The sequence below is a fragment of the Contarinia nasturtii genome, unplaced genomic scaffold (genome assembly GCF_009176525.2).
Source record: "Contarinia nasturtii isolate CC-2019 unplaced genomic scaffold, AAFC_CNas_1.1 Cnas_scaffold_810, whole genome shotgun sequence".
In the NCBI taxonomy this organism is placed as follows: domain Eukaryota; kingdom Metazoa; phylum Arthropoda; class Insecta; order Diptera; family Cecidomyiidae; genus Contarinia; species Contarinia nasturtii.
Genome location: NW_022198157.1, coordinates 2,038,356 through 2,054,547, shown reverse-complemented (window position 1 = coordinate 2,054,547; position 16,192 = coordinate 2,038,356). Strand labels below are relative to the sequence as shown.

The following is a 16,192-nucleotide window of genomic DNA, read 5'->3' as shown; positions in this document are numbered from 1 at the left end:
AACATTATGTCTACTATTAGTAATAGCATATTACTAAAAGTAGACAGTTTTCACATTTCATTTAGAGAAAATTCGAAAATCATGCTTAGACAATTTAGATGAAACTTTTAACCGCCAAAAATAAAAAAACAAACAGCCGAACTTTTATTTGAAAGTAACAAATAAGCATGACAAAGTTTGGTGATACACATAAAATGCTATATATAATAATAAATAATGCAGAGAGAATTTACTATATATTTTAACAAAAAGAAATTAGATCATTTTTGTTTTGTTTATATTAAATATTGAGAGTGTGTGAAAGAATATATGAAACCCGCATGACAAACAGTTTCAAACATTTAACATTTTATCGAACTACAAATAATATTTTAGTGATGTTGCTGACAGCAAAAAAAAACCAAACAAATTAGTTGATTTTGGTGTGAATGTTTGATATAAACAGAATATTATTAAAACAAACAAAAATTTAGCCTTGTTAACATTGCGAAATAACAATAGAATAAAAAATGTCTTATTATAGATTCTTATATGGATGTTGCAAGATCCGATAGAGAAAAAAAATGGCGAACGAAAAACAAACATTTTTAAAACTGACAGGTAGCATGGATCTAGTTCCAGGGATTAAGAAACACAAAGACACAAATTCCTATTCTCTTCTAAACAAACAAAACAAACAATTATCTCATAGAACTTAGAGAGAGAAATAACAGTTTTAAGATATTAAAATATAGTAAAATCAAGTAATATATACATATATATAAAGTGGTTATTTAAAAACAAACAAAAAATAGAGAAAAAAGCAACCAAAACAAAATAAACATGAGCAACTAATGAATATCGAATGAAACAACCGAATAAAAAAACAAACAAAATCACATGTATATTGCGTAGTGTTAAAGTAATATAGATTTAATGATGAAAAAACCCGAATACAGAAACTATATTACTTGAAAGAAAACAAATAAGTTACTTGTAGTTTCACTTAATCCCTTAGATGTTGTAGAGTTTATCATAAAATTTACTTTATGTTCAAGGTTTTTATTTTTGAATTTTGTTTGAGATTTTTGCTTTTAAGTAATTTTTTGAATTCATTAGACGAAAAAAATCTCCCTAGAAAACTATACTCACAATCTTCTTTGAAAAGAATGGCATCCTCTTGGAAAATGCACCATCTCTTTTAAGTAGAAAATGGAGCATGTATGTATACTCCGTTGATGGGGCAAGGACAGATTTCTTTTTCCCATGAAAAATGAAACTCAATGCATTTTCGTTAAACCATAAACTGCTACATTGCTTTTATTAGTCAAATACTTGCTACGGATTTAGGTAAGTACATATCGTTATGTTTTTTTCTTTAAAAAAAAAGATCATCTCGCACTATGTTTACGTATCGTTATAATTTGTCGAAGTCTTGAACTTCGTCATTCATCTTCATTCACTGTGGATTAAACTTAACGAAGAACAGAGAAAAAAAACACGCAAAACTTTTCTAATTGCTACCCATGGAATCAATGGTAACTAAGTGGTATATCTCTTTGATGGTGTTGAGTCAATAGTTTCGCCTAAAGTAATGTGCCTTGCATATTTGATATAGAGCTAGTTGTATGTAATAGTTATTATTTGATTAATGTGAGCGCTGATTTGTGTATATGTATGGATATTCCATTGAAAAACAAAAACAAAACCGAAAAATAACTCTAAATACCAACTACAATACTATCATCTCAATTTATACATCATTATACGTTCTAAAGGAATTTTCTACATTGGAACCATATTCGTTTCATTAAATACTTCTTGTATTTGAATAAATATCTAACCAAAAGATACCGATGTGTGCTCTTTGATAAAATCGACTTTTGGCTTTCGGTCCGATAAATTCTGAAATGTTTCGCCTCAGTTGAAAGCATTTTACAGTTTTATGGACACATCCAACGATTCGATTTATCAAAAATGACGTTGAATTTCGTGTGTTCAAATCACAAGGGTATTTTTTCGCATGCATTTTAAATATTGAGAGCAAAACATACTCCAATCGATTATGTGCACCGTCGAAATTTGAACCATGAAATTCACACTGTAAAACTTAATCTAATCCAAAGATTTTCATAATTGCACTACAATGCAGAATGTCATGTAGTGTGTGTGTGACAAGAGCTTTGTTTATTCCAAGTGTTGGCTTTTCAATCGTACAGTGACCCGAAACCAACTAAATATTACATACGACTTACACTTAACTAATTATCTGATTCGAATTTGTCACATTCTCATTTCTTTTTATAAATATGTCGTATTGTTATTCGCTCTTCCCTTTCCTCCGTTCATTTTTTTTTTTGGCTTTTTTATATCTTTTTTTTTGTGCATAATGACAAATGGTTACATTATTCAAGTGAGTCGACAAATCTATTTACAGACAAAATATTTTTCATGAGCAAAAATACCAACGGATTATCAGCAACGATTTTACAAGGGACAATTGATAGTGTTCGTGCGCAAAATAATCAATTGGAATTTTTTCTCTTAATTCTCGTTCATCACTTGAATCGTAAGCATTTCTTTGCACTCGAAAAACTATTCCATTTTTATTCCGATAGAGATATTTGTGGTAAGTACTTTAAGGGTTCATAAATTTTAAGTGATTTAACTTATGTATGTACAAGTATTAATTGTGTGCTATTAAAACTGGTTAAAGTGAAGAATATATTGGTATTGCATTATGTTTCGTTCGGATGAGCCAGCATTTGGTGTGTTTTCGGATTATCCGATGAGTCGATATAAGAACGATGTGTGTTTCAGCTCGCAAAAGTTCCGGGTGATAGACTGTCATCTGCAACGAAAAAAACAAACAAACAAAGGCAAGCATTTTATTAGAAAAGAAAAACTTCAATGAAAAAAGATCAAAACGAAATTCCGTCGACGCTCATTTTGGTGCTAATAAAGTAAATGGAGAATGAAGCAATAATGGAGCGTTTCGATCGGAGAGCATTGCATAATAATTTGTCTGACAATACATAAAAATCACTCAATTAGGGCAAATTCGAAGCGATTGTCTCAAGAAGAAGACGACGATGATAGCTTTGAAGGGAGAGCGAAAAAGAGCAATGGGAATGTTGCCAGAGCGAAGCAAACATCCGACAAATTGGTGGAAAACAATTGATGTGAATTTCCGACACAAAAAAATGTGTCTGTTGCCCGCTTCACCAACAATTGGCGACGAACCGATCGAATGTTTTGATAATGGGGAAGCTGCAATTTTTTGTCATAATCATTTGCATTTTTCCAATGTCCTTCACAAGCATTGTGTGTGTGTAATCGATATGGTTGCCTCATTGCATATCCACGCCATAACAAAATGTATATGTGCGGCGAATACAATTGCTATTGCTGCATATTTGCGTTTGCCAAGCGCAGGCACAAAGACCATATATGCGAGAAATCATAAGAATAAAAGAAAACTTTTGAAATCGACCCTCTTTTTGTTGTGGTGTGTGATGCTGTTATTCGACTCAGTGGCGGTCGATTTTTGTACACAATTTTTAAATAAGTGCTGCCGACATCGTCGCCACCACCACATAGCCGCATCGCACTATGACACAGAAAAAAAACGAAGATGAGAGAATTGCTCAAAGTCTATTCCAAACATACATCCTATGTCTACCGAATCTGTGTTAAGCCTGAGCGAGAGGCGACCGAACAAACAAAGTGGAAAACTAATAATAAGAAGAAGAAGAGCGCTAAATTATTGCAGCATGATAAAATCTCAGCCACGGCATTGCGAAGAAGAAATGCAGACGCATGCACAGGCACACATTTCAATAGGAAAAGAAATAACTGTAAAAATCCATTTGAAATACATGTATTAAACGAACACAAATTCGGTGATGGAGACAAAGTCGTTTCTTCACAACCGTCGTGTGCATAGAAGCAGCCTTGTGTTTGTGTATTAGACGGCTAGTGGGAACAACAACAGCGAGCACCCATAAAAAAATATCATAATTTATTTATTGGAGTCGGGAATATTTCAATGTTTTTCGCTCGCTTCGTATTGTCTGTTTGCTTTTAGTTTTTCGTTGTTACAAACGCGTCGTCATCATCATCATAGTTGGTCCTTGTTTCTTTCACCGAATTCATGAACTGTGTGCTTGTAAAAACGTTGAAATGAAAAGCAAACTCGTAACGTATGTGAAAGAAAAAGACGTAGAAAAAAGATTGTTTGATTTAGCCGAGATGCCGACAGTTTCTATGTCGCCTTGGACTCTTGTCAGCGAACAGCAAATGAAAACAAATCTTAAACACTGATTTGTGACTTTCTCCGAATTTATCGCGATATATGGATGCTCAACTTTGTGAGTGTCTTGTGGATAAACAAATCCATTTGCCACGAAATGAACGAGTGTGAGAGAGAAAACACAAGTTTATTCATTCAATGTTCACCAAATCCAAACATATAAAATGTTCTAGCAAATGAACGATATAAAATATGATACTGATGTATATTCGACCGAAAAGTGTTTTCATTTGTTTTACACCAAAATGAAATGTGTGGAAAGAAAAATAAACTGAACCCAGGGTCGCGCGCTGTATATGTCGCGACTTGTATTGTTTATAATACAAAGAAAGATGTCGGTTTACTTTATGCCATTTCAAATTGCATCTTTTGACTCTTACGCTGATTTTTGTTCGGTTGTTGATTGCGCTTCGCTAGTTTTATAGCTGTTTTTGGTGTTATTTGTGTTCACACAAAATAGATCCATTGGTTTTTATCGGGCGTACGGTGATTTTCAACAATATTATCTTCTGTCCAATGTAAGTCTCTGCAAATGCACACAATGACTAACATAACGTATGACTATGTGACGCCGATTTCAAATATTTTTTGGCATTGTACAAGACATTTCAAACCAAATAAGAAAAGAAGAAGAATTCGACTAAAAAAAACATTTCATATTTTATGGAAATTGATAAAATATGCAAATCGAAATTTACTATGAATCCCCTTCATGCCATACAAACACACTGCACATTTTTTGGCACATTTTGAATGCATGGCAAATCATGAAAAATCACTGTGAACTTTACACATCTCCTCCTTCTCTCTTCATTTCTTTTTCTCCGTCGTTTTTTCTCTCAAATTCATTCATGAACGCGTGATTATGAATAAAAGCGATCATTCCGGTTTTTTTTATGTTTGTGTACAGATTTGTTCGTCCTCGTTCCCGGTTGTGTGCAACCAGACATTATCGCTTAATTCACCACGTCGTCTTAACGGAAATATAAAGTGCAATTCGCTCATTTTATGTATGCTTTTGCGTAAAATCCCATTTATCTCTTTTCGTTTGTTTTTGCGTCAGTGCGTTTAGCATAAAGTAATGGACATGCAACATCGAAAATGCAAGCCAACATAAATCGCTCGTAACGGGAACATTTTCGTAAGAAAATACATATTATTTGAGCTCTTCGTCGCAACAACAGCATATTTTTGTCGCCGTAAAAAAGAAAACTTATTGCAATAAATTCTTTTATACGACAAACCAAAGAGAAAGAAAACTAGATTCAAATGGTTTTATGTGTGCACTATTTCAGAAAACTTTTCGAATTACCGTCTGTTCCAATTTTAAATCAATTATGGTACTTGATTTAGGAAATTAAAACTTATTGAAAGACAAATATTTTAATGGAAAGTGCCGTTTGCGTTCGAATAAAGAAAATACAGTCGATTATTTGAGTTTTGCTCTGAGTTTAAACTTACTTTCCAACTGCAAACAAAAAAGTAATATACACCAACCTTTTTCGGGTGAATTTTCAGTTTTCGGTAGAATTCGATAGATTTGTCACTTTCAACAAGTGCGCATTTGGTCATACAGTACAGTAGAGTGAGTACGCGATTCTCAGCGGGCATTTTAAAATGAATTGCTCATTTTTTTCTGTGTGTGAATTGGGTTATTCACATCGATTTGTTTGTCACTAAATAATTCATGTTTATTTTGTATAGAGTGCTATTTAATTGTTGAGTATATTTTATAATTTAAACCCGCCGGTGTAGATTTGCATTGATTATATTGGTGATTATATTTTATTGAGGAGGGTTAATTATTACGGTTATTTTAATTATGGAAATATGTTTCGGTTTGGGTGTTTTTGCAAAAGCCGTATGAAACTAGTCTAATTAAAGCAAAATAGAGTTGTTTGCATTTATAGCATTACGCGACACATAACTTTCACAAATTAATCGGCTATGTTCAAACGAAACTAAAAAAAAAACAATCACACTACATTTAAATGTTGAATATTTTATGCGACTTGATTGAATTGTCGTTGATTAATTTAAATTGTTCCATCATTTTATGAACTTGTTTCATGAACGTTACGATCATTTTGCGGTTGATGTTGCGCGTATCGACGAACGGTTGAGATACTTGATGAAAGGCAAAAATCAAAAATATTTTGCATTGATTTTGAATCCGATTTGTGATTTCATCGAGCTCAAGCCTCTGTACTCTGATCCGAATGAAATTTCGACACAAACTGAAATGGTTGGCACTACAAGAGAGTGAAGATATTTTCTGGCTCGTGAGATGTGATGATTTAGGGTGAGAGTGTGTCGTGATGAGAATGAAAGCCAAAGCCATCATTGACAAGGTATGAAATCGTCGGTCGCCAAAACAGATCAACGCACCAGTGCCAACAGAATGATTTTCAATTTTTCGATTTTGCGTCTCGTTTCGTCGCAATGCCATATCGTTTTGGGGCAATTTTCACTCACACTGTGTGTGATGATGATTTGATTCGGGGCCAGCAAAATCGCAAATTTTCGACGCTTTTTTTATTCTTCATCTTCTTCTTCTTCTTATTCTCTGTGTGTCAATTTCGGTTGTTGGCCGTTCCTTTGACACAAAACTTTTTGGGTATTAGCCAGTTGGATAGCGATAGCACCAGCTCAGCTTAGTTGTAGCATCGTTGTCGCCGTCTTATTTGGCCGAAGACAAAAATATTTTCACCGGTCGATTTCCTTGGCGAACAAAAGCAATACAACACACATCAGCCGCCAGCCCGAAATCGACGAGAGAAATATGTGCACATTGCATACTTTGTCATCGTGTGTGTTCCTTATTTTGCGTTGCTTGCAATGCGGTTGTGTTGCAGACAGCTTGGAGACGATTTAAATGGTTATGTAACTAAAATTGAACCGCGAATTTAAAAACAAAGCAATCAACCGAATTAACGAATTTTATGTTTTGCTACATCGTGTAATGACGAATCATCATAACCGTGGCTGGACTTGGTGGAATCGGGTCGTTGAGTTCGAGTTCAAAATTTAAAGTCCAAGGGTGACAATAAATTTAATTCGATTGTAGTTTTAAAAAAATGGTCAATTAAATTATTAAATAGAACTTTGTGTGTTTTTAATTCAATCAGCATTGAATTTTTCTCTCGCTTTCAAAAACTTAACCGAAACCGAAAAAAAAAAAAACGGAAAACGTCTCAAAAATCCGATTAACAAAATAAGATGATGAATTTGGCATTTTTCTTCGTTCGAACAAAAAATAATAATAAAAGGATACACTAAGTGTGTGTCTGTGTATGCGAGAAAAATGTTTCGGTTATTTTAGTTGTTTTTAATGAAAAAATTTTAAATTTCAACGCACAACACACAACCATTGCCCGTAGGCAACGATTGGCGTGCGTGTTTTGTGTGCCAGATCACACAATACTGTGATGCCAAACAATTCGACACCACTGGCTCAACTCCAAAATAGAAAATTCATTCTTTCGACCAACACCAACTCTCGCATTCGCACACACACACACACACACACACACACAAACATAACCGTCTCACAAATAAAGTCTCTCTTTCACTCGCGCCCGTTTATACTTTGTGTATGCTCTCTCATCGCGTGTATTATTCGTTATGAGAAGATTGCGACTACTCGATTTTGAACCGAGAATCACTCATTATTGCACACACGCAATCCGCCTTCTCTCTGTACAGTGAACATACAGCCGTGTGTATCTTATGCACGTATAAATAGACAAAAGCATCGGCATCCCAAGATTCAACTACTGAATATTTACAAATAGATTACATGTGCAGTACACCCAGAACAGCATTTCATCGTGCGACATCGGTGAAAGAAAAAAATTGGTGTTGGTATACATGTGTTTATACAACGGCAAAACCGCATCAAGTGAAATGAGTGCGCGCGCGAAATATCGTCATTCGTAATGTTCTCATTTTCATGATTATTTTCAGTATACGGTCCAATGCGATTGGGTTTTTTCTGGCTCCGAAATCCTTGCTACAATTCAAACGAATCCTCTAGCATATATATATATATTTATTGTGAGATGCAAAATATCAACGCAAACGGACGATTTACTTTGCTCTTATTTTCAACGATGTCGCCAACAGAAAAAAGCAACAACACTAGCACTGACACCGCTTCAACTCAGCATGTTCAATGTACAATTACAATGCAATAATACTGTAAATCAAACTAACTCATGCTTTTCACCATTTCGAATATACAGTTGCTTTGCGTTTATTTTTGGCATTTGCTCTTTTGCAACGGCGTCATTAATGAACTTTACCGAAAAATCTTTCAAACTTGGCATATCGCGTTCTGTGAATGCGAAGTCAATTTTCGTTAATTTGTTTAATGCTCCACGAAACTAACATTTTGCTCGACCAACAACAACAACTAAATTAAATGCTGAATACAATTCCGATGCATTTGGGCTATATGTAAAATAGTGCTTGGACTTCGGCACGTGCACAATCGGAAAATATGACAATCGCATGGAAAATAAACAATGATTTAAAAATGGCAAACCAAGAAACCACATACGTCCCAAATGAGCATGAGTCCGGCAATTCGCCTCTTTTTTTCTCTGCTTCTTTTAAACGTTCCGTTTGCGAAAGTCTTATTTTCTACTTAATCAACCGATAAGCACAATTTATATTCGATATAAACACTTGCTACATATAAGCTCACAAACAAATCGAGCCAAAAAGCACTCAGAAAAAAAATCTAAACAACAACCGTCTGAATCTCTGTATGAAATGCGACGGCTGTAGTTCAATGTCTAAAAAGTGTTAAAATGGTTATGATGCGATAACCACAAATTACTCACTAAAAACACGCACAATCTCTAATAGAGTGTGGTTGTTTGCCCAATGCAGACCGAACCAGCAATTATTCGAGTACGTTGATGGTAATATGCACGGAAAATAGTATTGTTGTTTTAATCCAATATATTATGGTTTGAGCTGAGGCCGATGATGTTGTTGTCGTTTGCTTATTTGTTAGCCGAGTGTGGCGCGCTTGCTCATCTGCTTTTATTATAACGGGTAACATATTTCCGGCCTTGTTTTTCGCCCATCTTTTCGAGTGTTATTACCGTATCATAAAGTGCTAAGCAGACATCAGCAATTCATTGCACTTTTCGAAGTAGCGTCTCACTCCTGGTGTCGTGTGCCGTTGTCATTGCCGTGAGACCGACCAAAACATCTATCGATGAAACGTAATGTACTTAACTCTATCATGCATTGAAGGCGAATACAGCATTTATGTTATGTATTTATGCGTGTATTCAGTAAAATTACCACGAAAGCCAATTCAGTATTTAGCATTTACGGGTTCAACAACAACAATAACATAAGCATCCTAGCATATTTTGTATTTGATTTTTTTTTTTTGGTTTCCGATTGTTGTTGGTACCGCCAATGCCAATGAATGAATTATCATTTTACACGAAACAACCTCAACAAGAACATACAGATACACATATGTTTACAATTTACTACGGTCGGCCGTTCGTGTTCGATATGGTTGGTGTTGTTGTTGTGCGGCTAGTATCGACGCATTTATGCGTACGTTTTCTGCTCTCGAAACCAATTTGATTATGTCATAATGAAGCCGTTGCTCTCTCAACCTACCACCGCTGTCCTTCTCTCTAGCTTTCTATCTATCTCCTTCTCCTTCGATTGAAAGATGCTCAATTTCCATTGAATATCCAATATAACGACAACGTAACAAATGAATCGGTGTGCACAACGACTCTAAATCGCTTAGGCCGTTCTAAATGGTGAAAATCACCTTTTGCAAACTTTTTGCCACAAAATTGCGGAAACCGATTATGAACCGATTTCTACCGTTTCAAGTGTGAGTGCATGTTTTATAACAGCAATGACATTATGCCTATAAATTACATCATCTTATTATTCGCTATAGCATATTCTCTTCACATTTCGATAAATTGCCACATAAACGGCAGCTAATTAACAGAAGATATAATTAATGCCAAAAGCTGTTACAATAAATGTTTATATTGTAATTAATGTCTAATCCGTATTTTATACGCTCCTCAAAAGCGTAAAAAACCCTTTTATAAGCATGTTGTTTATTTGAATGTTTTGCATGCTTCGGCATAAGCAACTTATCTATTTTATGTTGTCTAAAATGCTCGACTCCAATTTAAAATGACTTTGGATGTAAATGCTGTCGAGAAAAAAAATGTGTACGATTCAAATGTTTGTGTTTTGATGTTAAGCATCCCCAAAAATTTCTTATTCAACCAAAATCCTTCTAATTTGGCAATGATTTTGATCGTTGTATACCGAAAAATAGCGCAGCAATTTGGAAAATGTTTTGAAAATGGTTTTGCATACAAATTAAAATAGGATTTTCATGATGTCTACGAACGCCCGGCACCGCCCTCGCGCTCACAATTTCTATTTTTCTTCTTTTGTTTACTCGGCTGCTGATGGGCACATTTTATCTTATTCAAAGCGAACACACGACAGAGATAAAAACAACAATAACCATAACATGGCATTAAAACAGTGCTTTGTTACTCGAGACGACATCTATAAAAAACGCATCATTTTTTTTTTTTGTTTTTCTTTTTTTTCTCACACTCAAATATTGTGCGGGTTATACGTACAAATAGCATTGCCTCATTCGTTACATTCCAATAGATGCTTGGGAACATATACAGAGAAAAAAAATTGTCAGTTTTAAATGAAGAAGGCGACCGTTTCTTTTCAGTTCATTTTTGGTTTACCAGCAAAATATTCAAAAACATCGATTTAGATTCTCAGCGAGAATGAGCAAAAACGACCAAATCTAGATGGAACTTTTTCTACATATGGTGTAGTTGTTATCAACACACACATTTAGCCAACGGGTTGCTAGAGTGCAGTCGCGCTGATATTTTACAACTGCAAAATATTTAATCGTTATAAACAAACAAATAAAAAGAAAGAAAAAAAACACTTATACACTTTGGCGACAAACCATAATGTTTTTTTGCCGATTTTCATTTTGAGCATAGAATTTTTAGCGGATAGAAAAACAAAGAAACTTTCGATTGTGCACATTTTCGGGATATTGGAAAGTTTGCCAAATGCACAGAATTCGTTTTTGCTTTTGTGATGGCGCGGACGAGATAGTTGCGCAATTTTTGCCATTTGAAATGGCAGGAAATGAGGCGGCCAGAAAAACAACCGCTGCCAACGCACACAAATACACATTGGCCTTAAATAAAACGAATATATTTTTTGTTGCAGTCGTTCTTTGAATGAAAGCAAACGCGGTTAAAGTACACACTCACTTGCACCAAAAGTGCAAGACAATTCATTGATCCCGAATATCGGGCAGATTTATGACACACCAAAAAGAGTGCACAGCATGAACAAAAAAGCAAAATTATTATTTACGTGTGTCTATTGACTGGAAACTGCTGATATGAAATCATATGTAATATCGTTAGACACAGAGAATATGTTCAAGTGAAATAAAATGTCCTATACCAAACCGATGGCACCATTTGGTGTGAAACTTCTTGGAAAATAACACTTTCTCATTTATCAATAAACAATGTTCGGAATGTTTATATATTGAAATGTGCCATGTCAAACCGAATTTCAATCGCATTCGGATTTATGTGAGAAACGCCGACCAAAACTTGAAATAAATTCATTTCAATAAAAATAAACAATTAATAATAGATATCATTTCGCATAGAGTTTTGATATCGATACAATCACAATATTCGACGAAAGTGTTTGTAATACAAACACAAAACATATACATACAAACTAAAGTTAAAATTCCAATAGAATAAATAACTGACCAATTCATTAATCTGATTGAATTGGACCAATTCATTTGGTGTTTGAATCTCTTTGGAATAGGACGTAGTCGGATTGTCAGTGATTAACATTTGTTCAACATTTCTGTAAACGTTTCTTCAAGTATAAGGTTTCAGTGCATTAAATTTCAGAATAGTTTTTGTTAAAAATTTATTTTAAAAAGGTTACACTACACAAAATAACAAAATGGATGAATACAAACATACCGTGATTAACCAACATTTTCATAATTGTACTTTCCCTGGAAATGTAAATCAATTGGGCGAAAGAACTCAAATGCCACGAAATGATATTGATGATGATGCTGTACAAAACCGAATATGTAATATCTGCAACAAATTATTTGCGTCCAAACAAAACAGGGATAACCATGCCCGGAAATATCACAATGTGAATAATTCTTCATCATCCACGTCATCGAGGGCGTCCGCAAAATCGCAAAGACAAGAACGATGCAACAGAAGAAATCAACCAGAAGATAGTACCTCTCATGTACAGTTTACAAGATTGCAAGAAGAAAGTATTGGTGAGATCATCGTTTTTAATATATTTTAAATAAGAAACATTTTATTCCGGACTTTTCTGTCTATTCAACGTTTTTAGCCATTACCGTGAAGGAAGAACCAGACTGTCACATCGAGACTATTGATATAGGTTATTTGGCTCCGGTTTTCAGGGCTTCAAATCTGCCGTCAATTCGTACAAACAACGAACAAAGAATACCATTTTTCCAACAAGTGAGACGTTTATTCCATTGAATGAACACAAAAAACGCTAAGAACTGATGAACAAAAAAATACTTTAGACTAATAGATTACATATTTTATAGCCAATAATGCAAAAATCAATTTCAATTTTTCAAAAAATATTTTTTTCAAAAATATAGAAGTGACTTCGCTTAACATTAAGTAAATTTGAATAAACAGTTTTTTTTTGTCATCACCGTAATCCATTCGTGTTTGCATTTTTTACAATTGAAAGAATGAGAAGAAGCATTTGCAGAAAAATTGAAGACGATTATTTAAAACTTCAACAAAAAAATCGAGCGGCTTTTTCGATTCATTTATTGTAGTTGTTTATTTGTCGTTGTTACACGATCAGATTTCTGCTTTATTTCGAAAAATCACATAAAAAAGTATCAGTAAAAATCCAAAATTGAATTCTCTTTCTTAAGAACCTTTTCTGCGTAGCACTCATAATCATTCTACTAATGACGCTTTGTGTTCGTCATTTCATAATTGTGGATGTATGCGTTATGTATGTATGAATAAAAACAATATGGCTCCAGTTTTAAAGAAAATTCCGTTAAACGGGACAACAACAACAAAATCACCTTTCGATACAATCAAATCGGTCAACGCAAGCGGAACGATGAGACGTAGTTTTTAATTTGAAATAAACAATCAATTTGACAACATACATTCGTCTGTGTGAAGCGTGATGCACTCATTCTATAATTTGTAGTCGAACTGATCACATGGAAAACCAAATTTAAAACGTATCTTTTATTTTGTCATAATTTTAATTTCATCATATCGTTTATTTTGTATTTTCTGAAATAGTTCATAAAGGTAATCACCGAAAATTGTGAAATTCATTGAAATTAATATAAAAATTGTGAATGTGATGAAATTCTACGAATTTTTTTTTCAATAGTTTCAGTTTTGCTTGCGGACATTAAAATGGCATCAACAAGCGGCGACAATATGTTGTATTTGAGCGAAATCCCACCGTTGCATAACACAATGCTTAATTTGTGCAACCATTTTTGCAAATTTGGCAAGATTTTATTTGTCACTGCTCCGTATAATGGTGACAGTAGCGCAGCTGCAGTTATATTCGAAGACAGTGCGGACGCGCAAAATGCTTTTAAAAGTACAGACGCTGTGTTAAATAATCGTTTCATCAAAATGTCATTACAATCGGCTGGAGAGGAACCATCAACGCTGCCACCATCATCTGGTCAAAGTGATGACACGAAATGCTCACTGTGCGCAAAAACATTTGCAAGTAAATGGCATCGTGAAAATCACATGAAACGTATACATACTGGAACCGGTATTAATTGTCACATTTGTAAGGCAACATTCACATCACATAACTCTTACAAAAAACATTGCATCGTACATCATCCAAATGTACGCAATGGTAGTGGCAGCGCCAGCATCAACATGACCAAATCAATTACGGAACGTTTACCGAAAATGGATTTGACAATTGTGCAGAAGCTGCAGGCTAAAATCGAGACGTTGAAAGAAAAGTCATTGAAAACAGAAAAAATGCAACACAAGAAAATAAAATCTTTGCTGAAAAAGAAGAGGTCGCTGAAACGCAAACTCGCAGGTTTGTTGACATTTGTTTTTTTTTGTGCTTTGCAAGAGCTGATGATGATTTTATATTTTACTCTGTTAGATTTTTCTAAACTACTCAAGGAAAAGCAATCCATTGTGTCTGCGCTGGAAACCAATTTGAAGACGATTAAAAACAAGTACAAAATGTTGGAACTAAAATTTGAAGAAAATGGACAACATTTCGATGAACTTCAACAAAAATACGAGAAAGTGAATCAGCACTATCAAAACGAACAGTTCAAATCAGATCTGCTGACTGAAGTGATCACCAACATGAATTTGGCTTCATCTGTGGGTATTTCTTTTTTGTTTCACTCTTCCCGATTTATTATAACGATAGGTCTCTTTTGATTTCAACAGGCTTAAAAGTATACAGCTCAAAAACCCATCATACGAAAACGAAAACCAAAGTATTTAAGGACATCAATGTCAAACGATTACAGTTAAGATACATGTTTTCTCTATTGAATCATATTCAATTAGTATTATAGTGTGCTGTTTCATAGCCATTCAATAAAGTGACAAAAATCTCTTTGTTACTTATTTTATGTAGTCGATTTTCAATCGATGACGTTTTTACATTCATATTCGTTGTGAACCAATAAGAAAAATTGTTTTGACTGAAATGCGGCTATCTACACATTTTGCGTTTTTCGTTCAGTATCGCAACGACGAGTGTATCAATGACATCATAGTAGCCGATGCCAGTTTTGTTTCGCTTAGATGCAGTATTGTGTGTGTGCCCAACACAACAAAGTTCATATTTTATTGTCGATGCTTTAACAATAACATCGATTGATCGAACCTTCGTACTTTTTAAGTAAATATTTAAAATAAGAACAGAAACAGTATTTAAACTGCACTTCAAGTAATTGCTAAATCTTTTTCATTCAATGGTTGGAAATAAACAAAATTATGATAACTCAGTCAGAATCACATAATTAAGAGTATTTTTCAAAGACAATTTATAAAAGACCCAAAATGAAATAAGATATGTACTATCAAAAAGAATAATTTAAGTTAAAATTTGTTGAAAAAAAATGCAATGAAAATGATAACGAAAAGAATTCCAAATTCAACAATTTGCAATGTCTGCAATTATTATTCGAGAAAATGGGATAAGGAAGTACTTAGTAAGCTTCGTATGCATAAAATAAAATATGTCAATAGCATTGTCTAATTTTGTGTCACATTTAATGCGGTCTCTCTGTCTCCCTCCTTCGTTATTCGCAAATTGTGCGGCATTCAACGAATAAAAGTAAATGTTCGCAGAGAAAGAGAAGAGAAAAAAAAGTGCTGGTACTAGTGAATGCGCGCGCGAAAATTTCCAAATATCATGAAATTATGTGCAATGACCCGCCTTTTTTAGCTAGATAATTTAATGGTTTTGGCAATTTGGAAAGCGTCCACATTTTTATTGAACCATCACTGCTCCCCCCATCTGTTGAGATCAAGAGAGTGAGTAAAAGGAATAGTACAATAGAATCAACCGACGTATTGGCTTCTCAACCCCACCCGTTCACATTGAGTCAATTGAGATAATTTTTCGTTGCCATTTACATAAGTAGGTATCGCCACCATCTGATATGCTTCATAATGTGGGGAACCGGCATATGGTATGAGTAATACACAAATGGTTTTTGTGGTCACAAATGCAAACGGCGTGATAATTTAGCACCGA

General features: G+C 34.3%; 2 protein-coding genes and 1 long non-coding RNA gene across 3 annotated transcripts; 2 read left to right on the top strand and 1 right to left on the bottom strand.

Annotated features, from left to right (window-relative positions):
• Nucleotides 1-1,267: 1,267 nt before the first annotated feature.
• On the bottom strand, nucleotides 1,268-7,714 carry LOC116342133. Its single transcript, XR_004201225.1, has 2 exons — nucleotides 5,789-7,714; nucleotides 1,268-2,830 (listed from the first exon to the last, which is right to left on the bottom strand). It is a non-coding gene; the product is annotated as an uncharacterized LOC116342133 (long non-coding RNA).
• Nucleotides 7,715-12,334: 4,620 nt separating this feature from the next.
• Nucleotides 12,335-12,937, top strand: LOC116342191. The gene is made up of 2 exons (XM_031769701.1): nucleotides 12,335-12,686; nucleotides 12,764-12,937. The coding sequence occupies exons 1-2, from the start codon at nucleotides 12,347-12,349 to the stop codon at nucleotides 12,916-12,918; spliced, it is 495 nt and encodes a 164-aa protein (XP_031625561.1). The 5' UTR covers nucleotides 12,335-12,346; the 3' UTR covers nucleotides 12,919-12,937.
• Nucleotides 12,938-13,516: 579 nt separating this feature from the next.
• Nucleotides 13,517-15,701, top strand: LOC116342016 (zinc finger protein swm-like). Its single transcript, XM_031769481.1, has 4 exons — nucleotides 13,517-13,731; nucleotides 13,817-14,503; nucleotides 14,573-14,802; nucleotides 14,872-15,701. Exons 2-4 carry the CDS (start codon nucleotides 13,843-13,845, stop codon nucleotides 14,875-14,877), a joined length of 897 nt encoding a protein of 298 aa, XP_031625341.1. The 5' UTR covers nucleotides 13,517-13,731; nucleotides 13,817-13,842; the 3' UTR covers nucleotides 14,878-15,701.
• The last annotated feature ends 491 nt before the right edge of the window (nucleotides 15,702-16,192 follow it).

Excerpts from the sequence above, each read along its gene's own strand:
- LOC116342191 (XM_031769701.1), top strand. The coding sequence starts at position 12,347 with ATGGATGAATACAAACATACCGTGATTAACCAACATTTTCATAATTGT. Across the intron at positions 12,687-12,763 it reads ATTGCAAGAAGAAAGTATTG|CCATTACCGTGAAGGAAGAA; the intron begins GTGAGATCATCG and ends CAACGTTTTTAG.
- LOC116342016 (XM_031769481.1), top strand. The coding sequence starts at position 13,843 with ATGGCATCAACAAGCGGCGACAATATGTTGTATTTGAGCGAAATCCCA. Across the intron at positions 14,504-14,572 it reads GCTGAAACGCAAACTCGCAG|ATTTTTCTAAACTACTCAAG; the intron begins GTTTGTTGACAT and ends TTACTCTGTTAG.